The 21,076-nt window shown below is 36.8% G+C and overlaps 1 protein-coding gene across 1 annotated transcript; it reads right to left on the reverse strand.

The window, feature by feature from the left end:
• Positions 1–8,524: 8,524 nt before the first annotated feature.
• On the reverse strand, positions 8,525–12,351 carry LOC121423372. Its single transcript, XM_041618733.1, has 2 exons — positions 11,979–12,351; positions 8,525–8,674 (listed from the first exon to the last, which is right to left on the reverse strand). Exons 1-2 carry the CDS (start codon positions 12,294–12,296, stop codon positions 8,525–8,527), a joined length of 468 nt encoding a protein of 155 aa, XP_041474667.1. The 5' UTR covers positions 12,297–12,351.
• Between the last annotated feature and the right edge of the window lie 8,725 nt (positions 12,352–21,076).

The raw sequence follows: 21,076 nt of genomic DNA on the forward strand, positions 1-21,076 counted from the left end.
CATCCACTGTCTCATTTGCATTTCACCCTTGTTATGCATATAACTGTTTTATGAATATGAAATTTTTGAACGTACAAAAACTTATTTTACATCCAATTTTGAGGAAATTTTCAGTTTTATTCTTGTTTTTTTCTCTGTCTCTATCTCTTTCTTCAAATTAACTTTTGTTGGAGTGGACTTGCCCTTGAAGGGATGCATTCATTTTTTTACTTGGGGTACCCATGAATGGAACCATATGATTTAGCACTGTTTAGTATACTTCGTTAAATTTCATTGGTATATCTCATCCTACCAAAAGGTAGATGGATGGATCGTACCCGGCCGTAAGTAACGTCAAAAGTTTCTGTCTTCTGATTCGCTGAAAGTACCAGTACGGTACGCGTACGTACGTACGGTCTTTCCAGACCCATTACACTTTCGTCATACTCCACCGCTACATGTACCGTATGTCATGCCGTGCATACCATAGAGTTAGTTTATATAACTCTATGGTGCATACCCACTTAAAAAAAACAACCACGCACGTGCGGTCTCCATATGGGTGCTCGCGTGGACCCCAGCGTCGTACTATAGCTGCGCTGCTTTTGAATGCGAATTTACCCGTTAATTGCATCGAAAAGTTACATGACAGTTTTTTTTTCTTTATATTTTTTTAAGGGGAATCAACTCTCATTTCCTTGAGTAGGTATGCACATATCCCACCCCCCCCCCGATGGTCACACTTCTTTTGTGACAAAGACATGGGGGGACATTTGATATTGTATCCCCCTGAAAAAATCATGGGGGGACACGGTCCCCCCCCCCCCGTCCCAAACCGATTGACGCCCATGACTGTAAGTCCTGGGGAGCGTTTCATCAAAGGACCTGCATGTCGGACGTTTTATCTGACAAGCCGTGGGCCCCATCTTACAAAGAGTTACGATTGATCCAGTCAATCGTAACTCTATGTCATAATTTTTTTCTACAGGAAATATGCACAATGTACTTTGGAAACTAAGAGAAGCACAGTGAAATTTCAAGACAACGATGAATGCACGTATACATCATAGCTAGAAAATATTTTGAACAAACATGCATAATACATGTTGACATTGCTGGCCGTCCATAGTTGCGATTGATCGGATCAATCGCAACTCTGTAAGACGGAACCCAGGTTTATCCGACAATTACCATAGGAAAGGTACTTCTCAGCCAATCGAAATCAAGGAAAGACGTCAGATCTTACAAATTTATTGACAAAAATGATGATGAAACGCTCCCCAGGACTCTAGACAAACGACATGATATTTGCGATTTTTCGTCAGCTGTCCCGAATTACCAGTTTTCGACAATGATCGAACTCTAATCTGTTCATTGTCGTATGACGGGTTTTTCAATAGATTTCCTATGTTGTAGAGAGCACCGTTGCAATTGCGAAAACCCACTATTATTTGGAGAGCATGGCCCCGCGGTCCCTGCAAGCGGCTCTGTTTCAAGGTGGTCAGGTAACGGCGAACCCCTGGCCTGCAATTTGTCTACTTATGTATTTTTATTTTTCAAACATGCTTAGAACAAGATTAAGGCCAATGAGGGACAGATTCCTGTAGTTAGTTATAGCAAGGAAATTCATAACGAAGAAAAAATAAAGGCGAGAAAAGGAGTAAGGAAGAGTGTTGAAATTAATTAGCAGAATGATCATGATTATAATGAAATTCTTACAAATTTGGGGCAGTCTTTTATGAATTTAAAAAGAGAATGGTAATGGCACAGTGCCTTTTCTTCAAGAGATATTAAGGTAATGAATAGGATCTTAATATAAAGTGCCCCACACAGGCCCCTTTTTCTGTACTGAAAAACATAATATTCTGATCCAATAGCTAATAATTTCTCAATTTCATACGGAAGTTATGTACACACATATATGAATTGGAGACTATATGGCTTCTGTTTGATAAACCAGCTATATTACAATATAAGAAATACTTAACTTATCGACTTGTCTATGTCTTGGAAAAAGACACAAGCTAAAATCCTAGAATCAAGAAAACGCATTTTTTATTTGAAGAATTAGTGTGAAACAACGATCGGCATTACTCAGAGCCTCTCCCTTCAACTTATACCCTCCTCTCTCTTTAAAGTAGTAAGCCTCTTATTATCTATAACATCACGCTAATATTTTTGCTACTCTTAAATCACATTTTTTAATAATTAGTTAATACCAGTTATCATTTCCTTGATCAGAATCGGTGTTATTTAAAAAATCAAAATGAATTGTTTTAGGTAACGTTAGTGGTAATGAGTTTGATTTCGCGTTGTTTCCATTTCGACTCGTTGCTTATTCTAATCAGCTTCCCGTTGATTTTTTTTTCTGCTTCACGGTTTGCTATTGTTCGGTTTGGTATTGACCGGTTTTATTTTGGTCGGTTTGCTGTTGGTCGATTTTCGGTTGGTCTGTTTGCTTTCGATCGGTTTGTTACTTGTTGTTAGTTGCTTTACCGTTGATTGGTTTGCCGTTGGTCGGTTTGTTGTTTATCGGATTGCTGTTGGTCGGTTTGTTGGTAATCGGATTGCTGTTGGTCGGTTTGTTGTTAATCGGTTCGCCGTTGGTCGGTTTGTTGGTAATCGGTTTGCTGTTGGTCGATTTTCGGTTGGTCTGTTTGCTTTCGATCGGTTTGTTACTTGTTGTTAGTTGCTTTACCGTTGATTGGTTTGCCGTTGGTCGGTTTGTTGTTTATCGGATTGCTGTTGGTCGGTTTGTTGGTAATCGGATTGTTGGTTGGTTTGATGCTAACGGTTCGCCGTTGGTCGGGTTGCTGTTCGTCTGTTTATGTTTATTATTTTTTGCGAGATTTATGTCCCCTGGATGATGCTTTGTATTATCAAAATATGGTCAAGATTAAACAAAGAATAGACATGTATTCATCGAAAATATTATTTGCTACCCGTGTCATGACCGTTAATATAGAAATAATAATTTACAACAAATAAGTTGAGCTTAGGTCACTTTCATTCATATCAATTTAATACAATAATTCATGGGAACTTGAAACAGTTCAGCCACAAGTAGTTATTATATAGATTATGTAAAACGTTTAAAGGGGAATGAAACCTTTGGAACAAATAGACTTGTGTAGAAACAGAAAAATCAAAGAATAAGAATAAAGAAAGTTTGAGAAAAATCGGACAAATAATGAGAATGTTATGAGCATTTGAATATTGCAATCACTAATGCTATGGAGATCCTCCCATTGGCAATGCGACAAGGATGTGTGATGTCACTGATGAACAACTTTCCCTTTGGTGGATTATAAAATACCCTCAAAATGTCTCTTTTTGCTTTTTCTAATGATGATACAAACTCTTTATCCATGATGTATTCTTAAAAAATATGTAATACATGCCCTCATGTAGAAAGAACACATGATCTATGGATAGATGTGATAAAAGAGGCAGTTCAAGTGAAATACATACTAAAGTAACGGGGAGAGTTGTTCACAAGTGACATCACATATCTTTGTCGCATTGCCAATTTGCTATCTCCATAGCATTAGTGATCGCAATATTCAAATGCTCATAACTTTCTCATTATTTGTCCGATTTTTTTCTAACTTTTGTTGATCTGTTTCTTTGATTTTTCTGTTTTCACACAAGCTATCTTGTTCCAATGGTTTCATTATACAGCTCCCTGTAAACTATAAATATACTTTTTTCTTAAAGCATAAATGATTTATAGTAAAATTGAGAGAAGTTATACACCTAGAAAATGAAAAAAACAAAACTTCTCTTTGTCCCGTATTTAGAGCTTTTTGAGATTCTTCAAAGAAGCGGAGTGGGGTCAATAACAATACTTAAGATCCGTTTTTTTGTTTTACAAGGAACCCTTCACGGTTAACATATTGGGTTCCTGGTGTTGCAAAGAAACCTTTACAGAAATTGGTATGGTTTTATAACGGATTTAAAGTACTGTTTAGAATCCCTTTCTGCTTCTGTTTAAGAACCTTAAAATATTCCGATTACGAGACAAAAAAGTATTTTAAGCAGTACATTTTTTGCAAGAGTGAATGCTGATAAAATGAAACGTTCGTACAGGAACCTTACCACAAACAGAGCTGACAAAAAGGATGAAAACAGAAAATGAACGATCTATTTTGGCTACGCCTAATAAATAACTAATAGTAGCCTGAATTTCATTTAAAAAATCCTCTCAAGATATTCACCTCCTCCCATTGTGGGACGCACACCACTAGAGGATCTGGCAATTTCAGGAATCCCCTTTACACCCGTAGCTAAAATGATGTAATGGTTGGAAAAATATTCATATAAAATCAACAGTGCATACCTGAATAATTTTTTTTCATATGGGCATAGAGAGGGATTACTACTGGATCTGTTCAGTCCCATGGGAGAGCAGTAATTTGTCAATGGGTTTTATGGGAACTTAATTAGCTGCCCAAGAAACCCTGTGAACACTGTGACTGCAACCAAGTTTGAACGGAGTCTTGGTTTGAGCCCCTGTAGTGCGAACAAATCCTGAAAAACACCTTTTCATATATTTAGCGTTTGAAGGATATTGGATGAACTACCAAATGATAAAGGTGTGGATGATGTGATTATTAAGACTTATTTTTGGCGATTTTTTTTCAAATCTCATTTTTAACACATGAGTCTATGGGAAATAGTTAGTGGTGTGTGCACTGAACAGGTGATGTGCAGTAAACAGGGCTAGTTGGATGTAATTGCTACTGGAAGGGAAACTGATTGAAAAGAAAGGGTGCAAACACTCTGAATGAATGCCTGTCATTTTGTTCTATCTGGAAAACCCAATTGACAGCTAACTATGCCCTTTTTTTCTTCAAATCACTCAAACAAATATAAAAATGCCAGTTTTGCCATTCACTTTGTATATAATTTTGGCACTTGCCTATATTGGGGTCTTAAATTCAAGGCTAGCATGCGCGTAGTAATCAGAAATACGTGTACTTTGTAGAACAAAGTGATAAACAGGCCAGCATCTAGCTTATTGTTAGTAATTCTCTTTTAACATCTTCCCAAGATAGGATTTCAGTTAAGTTAAAGGGAATAACATGACAAGGTTTTTAAATCGAATTTGATAGCAATGATCATCTGGGTACTTAATTAATTATTAAAGGCAAATCTCGTAATTATTGTTGATGTTAATTGTTAGGCCTAACTTATTGTTAATGTTAGACGTTTGGCCCAGCCCCTAACGTTAGACCCCCTAAGTTAGATAGAGGCTAGACCTTAGCTATAGCTTGTTAGTGTTGTGTTCCCACTTTGTCAAAATTTTAGACAGTATGACAGACACAAAAGGGCCAAGATTTCACCACATTTCTTAGCTGTCTTTTGGAAACATCTATCCAGTTGGAATATCATTGCTGTTGTATACAAATGTTAGAATCCTGCTTGCCGCAGTGTTTGCAATAGATGTCCCCTTTTTTTGCTAGCCCCACCTGTCATGATGTTTGGTACCGCTGTTTTCTCCCTGATTCTGTTTTAACTATCTCTCTGGAAAATTTTAAAGCAGGCAGTTGATTCAAATTCACAATTCGTGCACTTGAATAATAACTGCAATTCCTCTTATTTTCCCCTTTTTCTTCAGGAATCATCCATGTTTGAACACCAGGGGAGCGTTTCATCAATATTTTCATCCGACAAGTTATCAGATCTGACATCTTTCCATGATTTTGATTGGCTGTAAGGCACTGTTCCTATGGTAACTGTCGGATGAAATGGGACTTGTCGGATGAAATGTCCGACAAGTACTCTCATGAAACGCCCCCTGGTCCCAGGCCAGGGCTAATGCTTGTTGGCAAGCTTCATTGATGACCACGGTATGCTTCTCTACATCAACAATCCGGTGGCCGATAGTGGGACCATGTGGTACAGAGTCTTCTGATGTCTTTGGTCTGAGAATGATTGTCGTGAAAAAGCGACTGGCAGGTTTATCATATTGGTGAATTTATCGTGCTCATCAAGGACAATTGTATGCTCAAACCAAATCCCCTCATGTTAGACACACATATTTCATCTTTAGAATACTGTTGGGATTGCCAAGCTACCCACTTCAACCCCATGCATGCATGTTCCATGCACTGTATGGCCAGGTACAAAGAAGTTCTTTTACTTGTCAGATAGTTTCTTGGGGGCCCATTGTTACTGCATTTGGTTTGATTGGGAAAATTTCTTCTTCCGTTTATACACTTTGCTAGTGTGCATCTGAAATAATGTCAAAATCACCCCCCCCCCCCGTCAATCAGAAAAAAAAATCACAATATTATGTCATGATTTTTATAATACTTTATAGACAACCCCCTTTTTTATCCCAGAAGGGCAGCAGTAACATACTTGCAGCAAGGATTCCCTGAGTACTTTCATGTCCTTCACCTAGTTTACATGACACATGTGATATGGTGACAGATTGACGCTAATTACACACTGACCGTGCTGACCAGCAATAAATTAGTGTCCCCTTCTTGTATACTGAACCATTGCTGTGGATCATGATGAATATCACAATTTATTTAGCTCTCATTCTCTGTCATTTTGCTCACCCCCTCTCTTTCTCCCTCTCCTCTTTCCTCCATTTCTTATCCCTTTCGACAGTGCGTATCAAAAAAAAGTTTACACTTTGAAAAAGCTCTGGGAATTAAAAAATATACAACATGTGGGTAATTTTTTCACATATAATCTTGGGTTTGGGTCTCATCTATCCAATGAAAGTAAAAAAGTTTTGACAGAATGTTACACTTGAGTGAGCACTGTCCATTTTTGTAAAGCTCGCAGAAATCTGTTTGCGCAGAAATGCCCGTTTTCACGCAGTGTCAAGGGGAAATGGCGAAATCAAACTTACCCTGCGATACATTTTTCCTACATTTCCCTTGCACTTTTAGTCAATAAAGATAAAACAGATACATTCAACCATTTTTATACAAATTTGCCACCCAAATTGAAATTTCAACACTTAGTAAGCACAACTTTACCCTTTTTGTGCCAGCTGGATCTGAGGACATAACTGAGTCTGAACAAAAGTTTACATTAGACATCTCCAGCACTTTTTCACTAAGTTTTTTATCATTTGAAGTGGGTTTACATGTCATTTTTCATTTAATACTTGTTTCTCCACACTTTTCCCTAGCTTGACAATGATTAAAAAATGGAAATCAAGCCTAATTCATTTTATGTAAATCACAGCTCAGTGTTATTAATCAAATATCGTCTTGATGGCCTTGGTGTGTGGGGAGTGGGGCGGGGCACAATACACTCTTCAAAGTGTATTCAGGCAAGGAAACAAGTTAAAAGAGGTCAAAGATATCTTCAAATCAATTTTACTTGCTAAATTCTAAGTGTTCGTCATGATAAAGCTTTACTTTTATTCGCATAGCTATTTCAAAGTTTTGCGCAAATCATTTTTTCACTAACTTTTCAAAAGTAAGTAGTACTCACTCAAGCGGAAATATTTTTCGATAATTATATCGTCATTTGCTTACATGGATCTGTGACAATGTTAAAATGTGGAAAAATCTTCAGGATATTACAAATGTATAATTTTACAAGATTTTTTTCAAAGTGTAAACTTTTTTTGATACGCACTGTATATCCAACTCATTTTATCTGCCTCATGTAAAACCCTTAATGTGATTACACATGATACACTTATTTTTTTGTATTTCTATTATTTTTATTGTTTATATCCTGAATTGTGCTATCAGTTTCAATAACTCATGACTTATACAAATGAAATAGTACTATTGAAATGTATTAATAACAATTCAAAGACAATAATCATCATTATATTTCAATTCATGAATATGGATTGAGCAAAATTATCTCTTTAAAGTACACTATTTAAACTGTGTGTATTCTGTATGTATTATACCCCTGAAGAGACAATGTTTATTACCTGTTCAAAAGAGAACAGGGTCTCAAAACATTTTTTTTTAAACATTATGCATATGATACCCTAAGGTTGTGCCAATTTTTTTTCCAAGTTCACTGCAAATTGCACCCTCTGAAGGACGCACACCACTAATAGGATCCGGCAAATTTCGGGAATCCCCTTTAGACCCGTAGCTAAAATGATGTAATGGTTGGAAAAATATTCATATAAAATCAACAGTGCATATCTTAACATTTTTTTTTTCATATGGGCATAGAGAGGGATTACTACTGGATCTGTTCAGTCCCATGGGAGAGCAGTAATTTGTCAATGCTGTGTTTTATGGGAACTTAATTAGTTGCCCAAGAAACCCTGTGAGCACTGTGACTGCAACCAAGTTTGAACGTAGTCTTGGTTTGAGCCCCTGTAGTGCGAAAAAATCCTGAAAAACACCTTTTCATATATTTAGCGTTTGAAGGATATTGGATGAACTACCAATTGATAAACGTGTGGATGATGTGATTATTAAGTCTTATTTTTGGAGATTTTTTTCAAATCTCATTTTTAACACAGTCACATGAGTCTATGGGGAAATAGTTAGTGGTGTGTGCCCTGTGGCGAAACCTTCGATTCTTGTATACCGCAATCTTACGGCTGGTAGAAGACAAGTCCCACAGCGCTGTAGCTGCATCGTGCATCGTAATACCTTCCGCTTGCGACGCAGTAAGTAAGTTGGTTGCACTTGCAGTTGAATTTGTTTTTAAACGCTTTCTTGCAAATGTCTCCGACTCTACATAGCTGTAACATTTAAAATAAATATAATAATAATAATAAGTTAAACATTACAAATAAAATGAAAGGGCTACAAGGGGGGGGGGCAACTAAGGCACAAATTGGACTGAGGGGGCTTTAGTGCCCCAACCAACGTTTTTTCAGTAATCCTGTAAAAATTACTGTTTTTTGGCATCGTTATCTCTCATGAGAGAGATATACAGACAGATAGATAGATAGATAGATAGAGGGGAGAGAGGGGGACGGTGTAGAAAGGAGTGTGTGGAAGAGGAGGAGAAAAAGTAAACATGGTAAAGGGATAAGAAAAAAAGAACGAGAAGAGTAGTATTCAATCACAAATCAAAACAGAAAACAAAGCGGTGATCGTTATGTCATTATCGAAAAGAATAATAATGAAATAATTATATACTTGTATTTTTTCCGACTTTGGGCCTTGGTGTTGAAAACGGTGGATGAATAATATTGACAGTAAAAACTAAGAGTGTAAGTTTATTTTCCGTTCTACAATCCACCATAATTGTATTTCTGTGCTTTCTCTCTTCTACCTATACCCGTCACTCAACCTGATCATGGATTGAGGACGTCAATGTTTTCTGAAACCAATGGGCTAAAATGATTATAGCCTGCTCGTCACTTGGAATCTTCGCAACGATGCATCACCCGTAAGATTTCATCTCCCTAAAAAGATATGATCACAGTCGGAAGAAGTCAGGCATGATTTGGCCGAACCTACCGTGCCACCGCAAGGTGCGATGGCACATTGGCACACATAATCATTTCCAAAGACGCGGGTCAAAGATTACCCAATATTTTTATTTTTTAAAGAAATGTTGGGGGTTTTTTTGCACATGGTTACATTGTCCTTGAAGCGAAGGTGGAAATCCAAGTCTACATTCATGAAGCAAATTTTGATTTAATTATTCTCTATTTAGCGTGCATGGCATGGCATGGCGGTCATTGACATTTCCATGAGACCTAACACATTATCTAAGGTAGATGTGTACCTATCCTAGATAATTTTAAAGGTTGGTAATTAAAGATTCACTTATAGGCTTTTTACACAGGATTTTCTTAACCCCGGACTATCGCTAACCCCGTACTATCCTTAACCCCGTACTATTTATTTTCCTTTTCACACATGCCAAATTGTTTTTGCTAACCCCGGATAAGGAATGCTTGCTTTTTACACACGAAACTCGCTAACCCCGGACTATTGGTAGCTCATGAATATTCACGAGCGCACTGAGGGGTCATTCGGGTCATATCCAAAATCGCTGACTTCTGGCGCACGCTTTTTTTCATCGCCGTGATCGCTGTTCATGAATATTCATTATACTTACCTCTGATTGGAAAACAGGGCCGGCTCTGTTGCGGGGCATGAATGGCAGCACTCCGGGAGCGCTTAGCCCACTTTCGTTTTACACATGCGATCTTAAGCCCCGTACTATTGCTCTTAGCACCGCAATTGGTGGGAACCCTGCTTTTTTGCAGGGCCAAATAATCCCGTACTATAGGTGGGGTTAGCCCACTTTGCAAAAACGCTGTGTAAAACGAAAGTGGGCTAAGCTTAACCCCGTACTATAGGTGGGGCTAAATTGCCATTTAGCCCCACCAATAGTACGGGGTTAAGGAAATTTTAGCCTGTCTAAAAAGGGTATTATACTTAAGGCTTCATTCCAATTACGGTTGGGGGTTGTATTACTTTTTATATCTGAAATGGTCCGAGTCCATTAGGCTTCCCAATTTTCAAGTAAGAATATCTAGAACCACAGCTCTTTTAGCCCAATATCCCATTATTTGTCACAAGTCTCAAGTTTGTAAAAATGGCGAGATCGTAATTTTCTAAAGGCAATTGTGTGATTATTACACACGATGCAATACAAAGTGAGTCAGTTCGCGTGCTCCAGATATTGGACGTCAGATATGAAGCAACTTAAACAATGCTTACGTAAGGTTCGACGACCCCATTTATTAACACCCCTCCAAACCTCATTATGTCATGATTAGATATTGGAAACAATCATCTTTGCCACTTATGGAAACAATTATAACCACTACTAATTGGCACAAAATAGCTTCAATTAGGACGCAATCCGCGATCTGATGGCGACCATGCTATATTTTTAGATGAACCATTGCCCCCTCATCAGGGGAGTCTTTCACGGAGCTTATAAAAGATGATTTACGCTGACAGCTTTTCTAAGCTACCGAAATCATTTTTCATTTGATTGGCTGAGAGAAAGTTCCCGGGTAAAAATCTGTGAAAAAGCTCCTTCCATAAAATGCTTTCAGAGTCCTATGAGATATAGAAGAGCTGCTAATAAGCTCATTTATGAGCAGATTAATGGGTGATTGGCCAGTTTGAAGGTCGATGTGCTCTGTGAAGCTCATCGTTATTCGTGAAAACTACCTGACTACCTGTACATAAGTTCACGTCAATACACCGTCCGCGCAATTGAGCCCTAATGTTTGAGCCGATACTTGCCAAGCATGCCAACAAGAAAGTATAAGGCATGAATTCTCATAATTGCAAACTCGTAGTTGTTTTTAATAGTTCCCATGGATAACAAAACACACTTTAAAGGGCAATAAAGATATATTTAAAAAATGACTAAATAGAACAATAAAATAATTCTATACCAGACAAGAAAAATAATGAATATGGTATAACACAACAGTAATAATAGTGATATTAAGAATTTCGAATTGTCAATAATCTGGGATGAAGTCGAGGCCGTCCCCGATGCCACATTTTTCCCATCTTGGCCATGGCCACGGGCAGGGTCACGTGTATATAGTCTATGAGAGAACGTTTTCTCAAAGCGGCCTCGTGGCTCGGAAATACCAGCTTTGACTACGTCCCTGTCAAGAAATGAGATCCGTTTTAAGAGTTTCATTTTTATTCGTAGGCTATTGATGATTTTGATCATTCATCTGTCATATCCATTGAAACAACAATTTTCGTAAATATGGCTTAAAAATCAATATATTCCAAAGGACGTTATTGTTATATTATGGTCCCTAGTCATTCAGCTGAATCCTGGCTGGACCATTGTCACGTATTTTCTATCGAGTTGATCAATCAGAATAAATACGCGTTTATATTTTGTCTCCCAAATGCCTCATTCAAGTAATACTTCATGATACTTCATGGCCCGCTTCATGGTCTACAAATTATGCCACATTCTGGGTAAAGAGCAAGGCCAATTTTTCTGATTCAAGAAGTAAGCTGACAGCTCTTCAGGTAACCGTGGTAATAAACCTGGTAAGTCTCGAGTATATCTAGGAAAGATTGGCTATCAAAACTTACCATCAGGGTTGATGAGTAGTCTGTGATTGAGCGATCTAAATTGCTGATGCCGTCATATTTCTTATTCAAGCTCGCCCCTCTCCTGTCTCGTTCGTGGAAAGCTAAGAGTTGGTCCTGGGCGCTGAGTCCTTCACCGTCCCCCTCTCCTTCCCCGGTCGCACCGGCCGCCATCATCGGCATCTCATCTAGTCCTTCGAGCTCTTCGTCGCCCATGAGATCGGCGACGCCTTCAGCTTCATCGAAATCATTAGGGCAGCCTTGGACCAGGGAGATGAGGCTAAGGCTCAGGCATAGAAGTAGAGTGGTGATCGGTGACATGTTCAGGTGATGTAGTTTTCTTGTGGTTAACTCGTGATGTGAGAATGGGAGAAGCGTAGAGTGTCGAAGGTAACTGCTGCAAGTTATGTCTGTGGATTGAATGATAAAGACACATAGAAAGAAAGAGAGATAGAGAGAGAGAGAAAAAAGGAGGATATTATTAATTAAAGTAATAATTTCTGTTACGAAGCATTATTATATGCAAAGGGAAAAATTTATCGATCAAAACTCTATACGTCTTTACAGTTGCTGTGTGAACAAAACAAGTCTATAAACAACGGTGATCGATCGATTTCAACAGCATTTCATGTGATTAATAATACATTACTGGAAATGGTACTATTTTCTTCATGATGTGCCCTTGACAAAAATGGAAAATTGAAAATGCACAAAAGGTCGCAAGGAATATGAATTTTATGTATCTACCACAATTCTATGTCTATTTTGTAATAAACCTCAGAGAATGATGTCATAAGAGAGATGGTGCGAAATTCCAAACAGTTGAAACTGATACAATCAAATTTACTTATGACAAGCCATCTACGACATTTTGCTCATCATGAATGGTGTCACTTGCTTTCCATAGTTGAGATTTATCGGGGTCATTGGCCGCACCTTTTTCGATTTCTAAGTTCAAAGCAAAGTATCCCAGGTATCAAAGTATTTTAACTCCGACATAAGTTGCTTGTTGTCTCACCTTCTGTGTGCCTATACGTGTGAGTGGGAGTGTGTGTGTGTGTATGTGTGTGTGTGGGGGTGATTGTGCGTTTTTATGTTTAATGGGATCATGTTGGTTGACAGGTCATTATTTTGTAATGTAATAAACGTTTTTGTTCCAATATTTCGTGTATAACCAGGATAATATTGGGTATGTTTGTTTTTTTCTTTTTACATCATTTCCCTAAAAATGAAGCATCATTTTATTGATATGATATATCGTTATTTTCATCTTTCTTTGTGTTGATAAGCATTGTATTTTATGAATTGAATTATTCACACTAGGACTAACAGTTTCTAATCACACTATGATGTGTATAATATTATTTACATTTGGATAATAGTAATGATAATGACATGACGCAATATGTAACCCTTAATGTGTCTAAGCGCTGCATACTATTACCACGTTTATCCGGATACAAAAGGTTAAACTAGATATAAATAAGCAAATTTCAGAATCTTCATCTTCATAAAACTCGCATTTTCCAAATTGACGATAATACACAGTGATAATGTATTTAGCTTAAACTTGCAATGCCATTGACATCACCCTTTGTCGAGGATTGTGTGGAAAGTTTGTGGTGGTGGTGGTGATGTGTGTGTGTGTACGTTTTATGTATTCACCTTACATTCTGTTCTACCTTTTTTTCCCCGATACTTTCGCTCTCAGATTGCTGTGCCGTTCGTATTTGTTTTGTAATAAATATTCTTTTACTTTAAAACATTTTGATAATCATCATGCGTATTGAAAATTAAGAATGGTTATGCACGGGGGTTCCCATTCATCAACAAATATGAATAGTCGAGTAGGTCTATAGGGAAGTGCGCAAAAATAATAAGATCTTGTGATTTCTTATTTATTTTAGACCTACCCGATCATGGCATCACAGAAAATCATCACCTTCTTACTTCTCGTTGTTCTCCTTGGAATGGCAATAACATGTGTAATTGGTAATAAAAATGAGCGGGACAGCCAAGATGACCTTGCATTTCTGAAAGATCTTTCAAAGGTGGACCGGGATGTTTCCGAGGATCCCGGGGGGGGGGGGCCACTTACATTGGCGAGTGGATACCATGCGCGACCAAAAAAACACGTAAAAAGGATGTCCTTTTCACGATAGGGCACGTTACGTACGTAACGTGATAAGGGTGTCAAAAACACAAAAATAATGAAAAAAGGGTATCTATTTCGCTAGGAAAATTACGTGTTTAGGGTCGAATTTGCGGGGATGATAAAACAAAATTAAAATGTTTTATAAAGGATGTCCTTTTGCCCCAATACTACGTGTTTAGAGTCCTATTTGCGCGAGGTGTAGAAGGTGAGGTCGTACTAAACCAAATAAGGTAAAGCCGACGACCGAAGGACCCGTAACAATAAAACATTCCTGTACTTGTTTAGGGGTTCATTTCAGGGAATATTTGCCAAGAGTATCGTTTTGTTTTCAATACTTAAGGGTAGTGTTTCACACGCCAATACTTGTTAAGGGGTGCATTTTCAGAATATGGAAATTACGTGTTTAGGGTGCTTTTCGAGACCCCATGGTCGCGCATGGTATCCACTCGTGAATGGAAGTGGCCCCCCGGGGAGCTATTATAGCTCCATGGTTATGCATAGTCCCCACTCGATGTATAGACCCGGTGTATAGATTTCGAACATACCTCAGATTGGTTGTAATATATCATTCACTCATGGTTCGTAAGGAAGCTCCGGGGGAAGGGGGTGATATGACATGATATCACTCGAGTTCCAAAGGGAACATGTTAGGCCCTAATTAGAGCGAATAAAACGAATCTGATTGCATCTATTCTTTCGCCGGGTTGAGAAACGCGTGGATGTGTCTTGAACGGTAAGGTTCGTTTGATCAGCACCTCAATCAGGTTGATCCTTCGAAGAATGGTATATAAAGCTGTAGTAAATTCAACTGGCAGGTCAAGCACCCGGGGGGGGGCACTCAGTATATAATGCATAGTGGGTATGTGCCGCGGAGGGGACCCCCCTTTTTACACTCAAATTTCCGTTCCAATTAGGCATCAGAGCATTTTTGTCTTATTGAGAAAAAGAACAAAGAAAGCTGCTCCAAGGCATAGCGCCGGGGGGGCCACTTCCATTCAGTTCACGAGTGGATACCATGCGCGACCATGGGGTCTCGAAAAGCACCCTAAACACGTAATTTCCATTTTCTGAAAATGCACCCTTAACAAGTATTGGCGTGTGAAACCCTACCCTTAACAAGTATTGGAAACAAAACGATACTCTTATTGGTAATATTCCCTGAAATGAACCCCTAAACAAGTACAGGAATGTTTTATTGTTACGGGTCCTTCGGTCGTCGGCTTTACCTTATTTGGTTTAGTACGACCCCACCTTCTACACCTCGCGCAAATCGGACTCTAAACACGAAGTTTTGGGGCAAAAAGGACATCCTTTATAAAACATTTTAATTTTGTTTTATCGCATCCCCGCATATTCGACCCTAAACACGTAATTTTCCTAGCGAAATAGATACCCTTTTTTCATTATTTTTGTGTTTTTGACACCCTTATCACGTTACGTACGTAACGTGCCCTATCGTGAAAAGACATCCTTTTTACGTGTTTTTTTGGTCGCGCATGGTATCCACTCGCCAATGTAAGTGCCCCCCCGGGATCCTCGGAAACATCCCGGTCCACCTTTGAAAGATCTTTCAGAAATGCAAGGTCATCTTGGCTGTCCCGCTCATTTTTATTACCAATTACACATGTTATTGCCATTCCAAGGAGAACAACGAGAAGTAAGAAGGTGATGATTTTCTGTGATGCCATGATCGGGTAGGTCTAAAATAAATAAGAAATCACAAGATCTTATTATTTTTGCGCACTTCCCTATAGACCTACTCGACTATTCATATTTGTTGATGAATGGGAACCCCCGTGCATAACCATTCTTAATTTTCAATACGCATGATGATTATCAAAATGTTTTAAAGTAAAAGAATATTTATTACAAAACAAATATATCCCCATCATAAAGAAATAGAACTGTTACCCAGGTTTTAATATCACTGTTTCCATTACACTCTTTATACGGTATAGCCCCTTGGCGTTGAATATGCCAGAGACCAATGCGGCGCCACATAGCGGAAGTGGGGGCAAGGGGCCTATAGTTTTCAAGTCTTGAAAAAAAAGGGGAAAGAGGAAAAAGAAAAAAAAGAGAGGGAAGAATGAAGAAAATTTTATGAATATAGAAAATTTGGGGCGTGTTACACTATAATACCCCAGTACTCTATTTAAGTAAGACAAAATACTGAGCCTGACCTTTATAGGTCATCTTGACCCTTCTCTAAATACCATTGCACCGAATATCTAACAAACAAACAAATATAAAGAATTTAATGAGAATTTTAGAGGGAAACTTTGAAAACCTACAAATCTAGAAAAAGGGAGTTTCTTCACTCATCTTAAAACATTTTAACATCATATGATTCTTATTTATTTAGTTTTAACATAAACATGATAACCATAATAAGAAGTTGTTTGAAAAGAAAGAATAATCAGAGAAGCAGGGAGAGATTACTTTGAAGAAAATTAGCCCGAACATTTAAGATTTTATGAATTGGGATTAGTTGCAAAACAGTTGCAATTAGCATGATTACTGTGAATTCAAAATGGCAATAAAAGTTCTACATTTTCGACGACAATAAATATCAAGACACTATTGCCCTGGTCATCTGTCTCGTCATTCTTACCAAACAGAACATACCCATGTCATCTGTGTCATGACTAGGGATAAATTTTTTTTTAACAATGTTTCAAAATAATTTTTATATCAACGAACTTTGGAAATATCAGATCACTTACCAATTCAGGCGTTGTCAGATCAAAGAAAATGGTCTGTGAAGTTTAAAAGGATTTCTCATTTAACTGATGTCACTTACCAATTTAGGCGTTGTCAGATCAAAGAAAATGGTCTGTGAAGTTTAAACGGATGTCTCATTGAACTGATGTCAGTGTCGATCAGCAGCCTAGTATACGGAAAATGTCAAGATTTTATGCAGCTTTATGCCTGCCTTAATCGTCTTCTCGTCATAATGCATGTAACCGCATTTGAATAAATAAAAAGAAAAACATAAGATATAATGATAATAAAAAAATATGTAGAAATTTCGATATACCTGCATTTATTTTGTCATTTACATATAAATCGTGAAATATATTAAAAAAACATATGGTCTTAAAGTTTTTATAAAGTGACATTTACTTTTTGAATTTCCTTCGTTATCACTAATTGGAAAGTCTTAGACAACTTAAAATGGCTTTATATTGTGTTTGTCTTATTGCTATAAAGTTAAGATTGATATATAATTCAGCGGGTATATTTCCATGATGATCTCAGATAGACACGTGCACAGTCAAACGTTAGCGGGCATTGTATGCAGGACGTTTAGCATCTTCTAAACGGAGGAGCATTATAATAGGCCTACACTCACCCCCCCCCCTCACCCACCCACACAAATTTTAAACAGCCGGGCCTCAAATCTGAATAGTTGAGGACTTAAAGGTCAGGTTCACCACAGAAAAAATTGATTTGAATGAAGATAGAAAAATCAAGATAAAAATTTCCTCAAGATCGGATGTAAAATAAGAAAGTTATGACATTTTAAACTTCCGCTTATTTTTTTTACTAAACAGTCATGTGCACAACCGTGTGACAAGCATATGAGACAGTCGGTGACGTCCCTCACTCGATATTTTTTTTCATTGTTTGTAATAGACAATATTCCGGTTTTATAAATGTTTTTTTTACAAAATGACCAACTTGGCTGAACCATATAGTATTAAATGCTAATTCCACATGTTCAGGGAGGAATTAATCGTTGTTGCAATTGACAATGAGGAGAAAATTAGAATATTCATGTGATGAAATACAAAGAATAAGTGAGTGAATGACGTCATCAGCTTCCTCATTTGCATACCGATCAGGATGTGCATAATTATGACTGTTTTGTGAAATTAAGCGAAACTTTCAAATGTCATAACTATCTTATTTTACATTCGACTTAAATGAAATTTTCAGTGTTATGCTCGTCAGATTTTTCTCTTCAAATCAATATTTTGTTGGGGTGGGCTATTCCTTTAAAGGGATGCTCCGGGCTGAAAATATTCAAGCTTTAAAACTGATTGTTCTTCATGATCTGGCTTTTTATTAGACAGAACAACGTATAATTCTTGTCATTCCTGTACTAATCAATATTTATTGGAAAATCACACAACTGATACTTTTTTTATCTACCTACAAGTTGAACAACAAAAAACAATTAAATACATTTTTCAACTATATTACATGTTAACATTTTGTCAATAATTGATTATTATATACATGTTGGAACTATTATAATAGCACGTATATGAAATGTGAATTTTTACAATCTTTATCATGTTGATGGAACAATTCATGTCATATGTGCAAATACAAATTCATCTCTTTACTGGAAGTGTTATACTTAATCATCATTCAATAGCTAGTGCATCGTTTATTCAAATTCTTTATTTTGCATTCAATCTTTTATTCATATCGATTTTCTTGGTGTGACATATGTAACATACCTTTATACAGTCTTCTGTTGAAAAGTCTAGATGCCATCAAGAAATGAATATTCATACCTAACCTCTAACTAGGGAATGAATAATACTTCCGAGTACCTGTCTTCTCTAGTACAGTCAGTAAGAGGTCTCGTAATCAACAACTAAACTTTCTTGATTGGTTAACGACTTACTTGCTATAACTTTATAAAACCTTAATGTACATCAAAGCAAACGATACATATAAATGTCTTTCCAACAAAACATCCTGTACAGGACCTTGTTCGTTGGATCAACATGATTAATTTGTGCATTACTCCTCCCATAATTCTGTACATAAACAGAGATCAGCGTAAATGATATAAAATATTAAGATATTAAAAAGAATACAGAAAATAACATACCTATACAGTTACGTCTAAGATTCGTACCTTTTCGTGATCGGAGTAATTAATACTCTTGTGATCAATCCACATTCTTTTTAGCAATTTTAAGCTGATATAGCAACATTTATCATATGCTCTGTCTACTCTGTAGATTGTAATCTACATACTGTCGTGACTGTAGTCATGGTAGTGGTACATATATCTTTGAATCTCTTTGTTTGATATTATCTTCGAAATGAATTGTACTGTTTATAGGTCTGTGGCAGTCATGAAGATATCATGTCGATATTGTTCATTCATGACACAATTGATAATACACACATTGTAATCAGCCTAAAGTCTTGGTTTCAGTTTTTCTTTATCAATTTCTAATTTCTAATGCACTGAAATCTATATTATCCTCTCAAATAAAGTATTAAATTGGATAAAAGAGTGAGAACATGTGTAGTTCATAATCCATATCCTCTAATTTGAGTAAATGTAAACTGAAGCGTTTGATATAAAAAACATAAAGTACTATCACGAACAATGTGTGTATTACCATTTTTTTTTTTTTGAATTGCCATATTATGTTAAGCCAGCGAATGTAACATGTAATAGCTACTGAGGCTTAGGAAACAAATCATTAAACTACCATAATGATAAAAAGATTGTACCATTTTCTCAAAGAAGTGGTGGTAGAAATTACAGAATATTACACAACCTAGATAAATGCCACAACTGAGTCGATATCTCTATAATTAATACGACTCCTTTACCATGTTTACAGAAGAGGATAGATTCACTTGAAAATTAAATCATGGATAAGAACATTATTCAACTGTCGCTCTTTCTTTATAGAAATGCTGCAGAGCTAGATTTTCAAAGGTAATGTGAAACAATGCACTTTGTAAATTATTATCCACAATAGCATGTAAAAAACAGATAAACACTATTTTGACAAATCGTTTTCCGAAGTGAATAACACATCCTTTTATGTAAACATAATTTTATGGCATTTTATTATTTAATACATTTTGATATAACCCTCAAGCACAATTGTTTATGCTTGGATCGTTGTGAAAGTTCAATCTAATCATTAACTGATGAACTGTGTCCTTTTACTTAAATGCATGTTCCGCGTATCGATGGTGACTCTCATAGAGATGATGTTAACACGGTCAAGTGATTTCCTCTGAATTGTACTATTTCCATGATTTCGTTCCGGAGATCGTACCTGATTCTTTTTTCTTATGGAATGTTGATTTGTTTTTCTAATGCGTTACTCGGTAATGCAATCCACAAATCAATTAAATTGTATATCAACTGAATTCAGGTGTATAGAGCAGCTGCCAAGTAACTTCATTGTCCAACATTTCGATGATACATGAAGTTGCAATTGAGCTTTAGTTTCGTTGGAGCTTTTTAGCATGCAAAGATTGCTTAACTTAATTGGTTGACTGATCGCCGGCTCGATATACGTTCTTGTGTTCGCAAGACCAAAGCAAATTCTTATCTATTTAGTCACATTATTTTTGTTAATGGAAAGTCTTAATACCACCTTCAAATTATATGCTGTACCTACAGTTTACTGGAGTGTCTTCTTTATTTTACATATTTTTATGTTTGGCAGCATGACGTTTCGTTCTATAATTGCCATAGAATGTTAGGTTATTCAGATGTCCTTCCTAAGCTCCTTTACATTTCCCCTTTTTTTTGTCTTTCATCATTTAAGTCATCTGCCAAATGGAATATTACTTGCGACTTTTCAAGCGAATCCATTTACCTTTTTTCACATGGATCCATCATGAATGCGTTGAACAAGGTGAATATGATATCAAATTATTAAAAGTTTAAAAATCAAAAGATTATATCTTATTGAGTTTTGGATTGGAAACGGATTCATTGTTTGGTTGGTCGCTGTTTGCGGCCCCTCAGTGCTGGATTTGTTTTAATCCTTGATTATATAGGTGTACTTGATTTTAATTCATCCATTATTACTTGTATCATGCTCAATTTATTTTGTTGAATGTTTAAGCATGAAAGGACATTATTGATGTAATACTTTCAAACATGTATAAAATTTGTATATTTTTGTGTGGATATGATTTAAATACCCGAAGTCCCACACACAAA

The sequence above is a fragment of the Lytechinus variegatus genome, chromosome 10, assembly GCF_018143015.1.
Source record: "Lytechinus variegatus isolate NC3 chromosome 10, Lvar_3.0, whole genome shotgun sequence".
Taxonomy (NCBI): Eukaryota; Metazoa; Echinodermata; class Echinoidea; order Temnopleuroida; family Toxopneustidae; genus Lytechinus; species Lytechinus variegatus.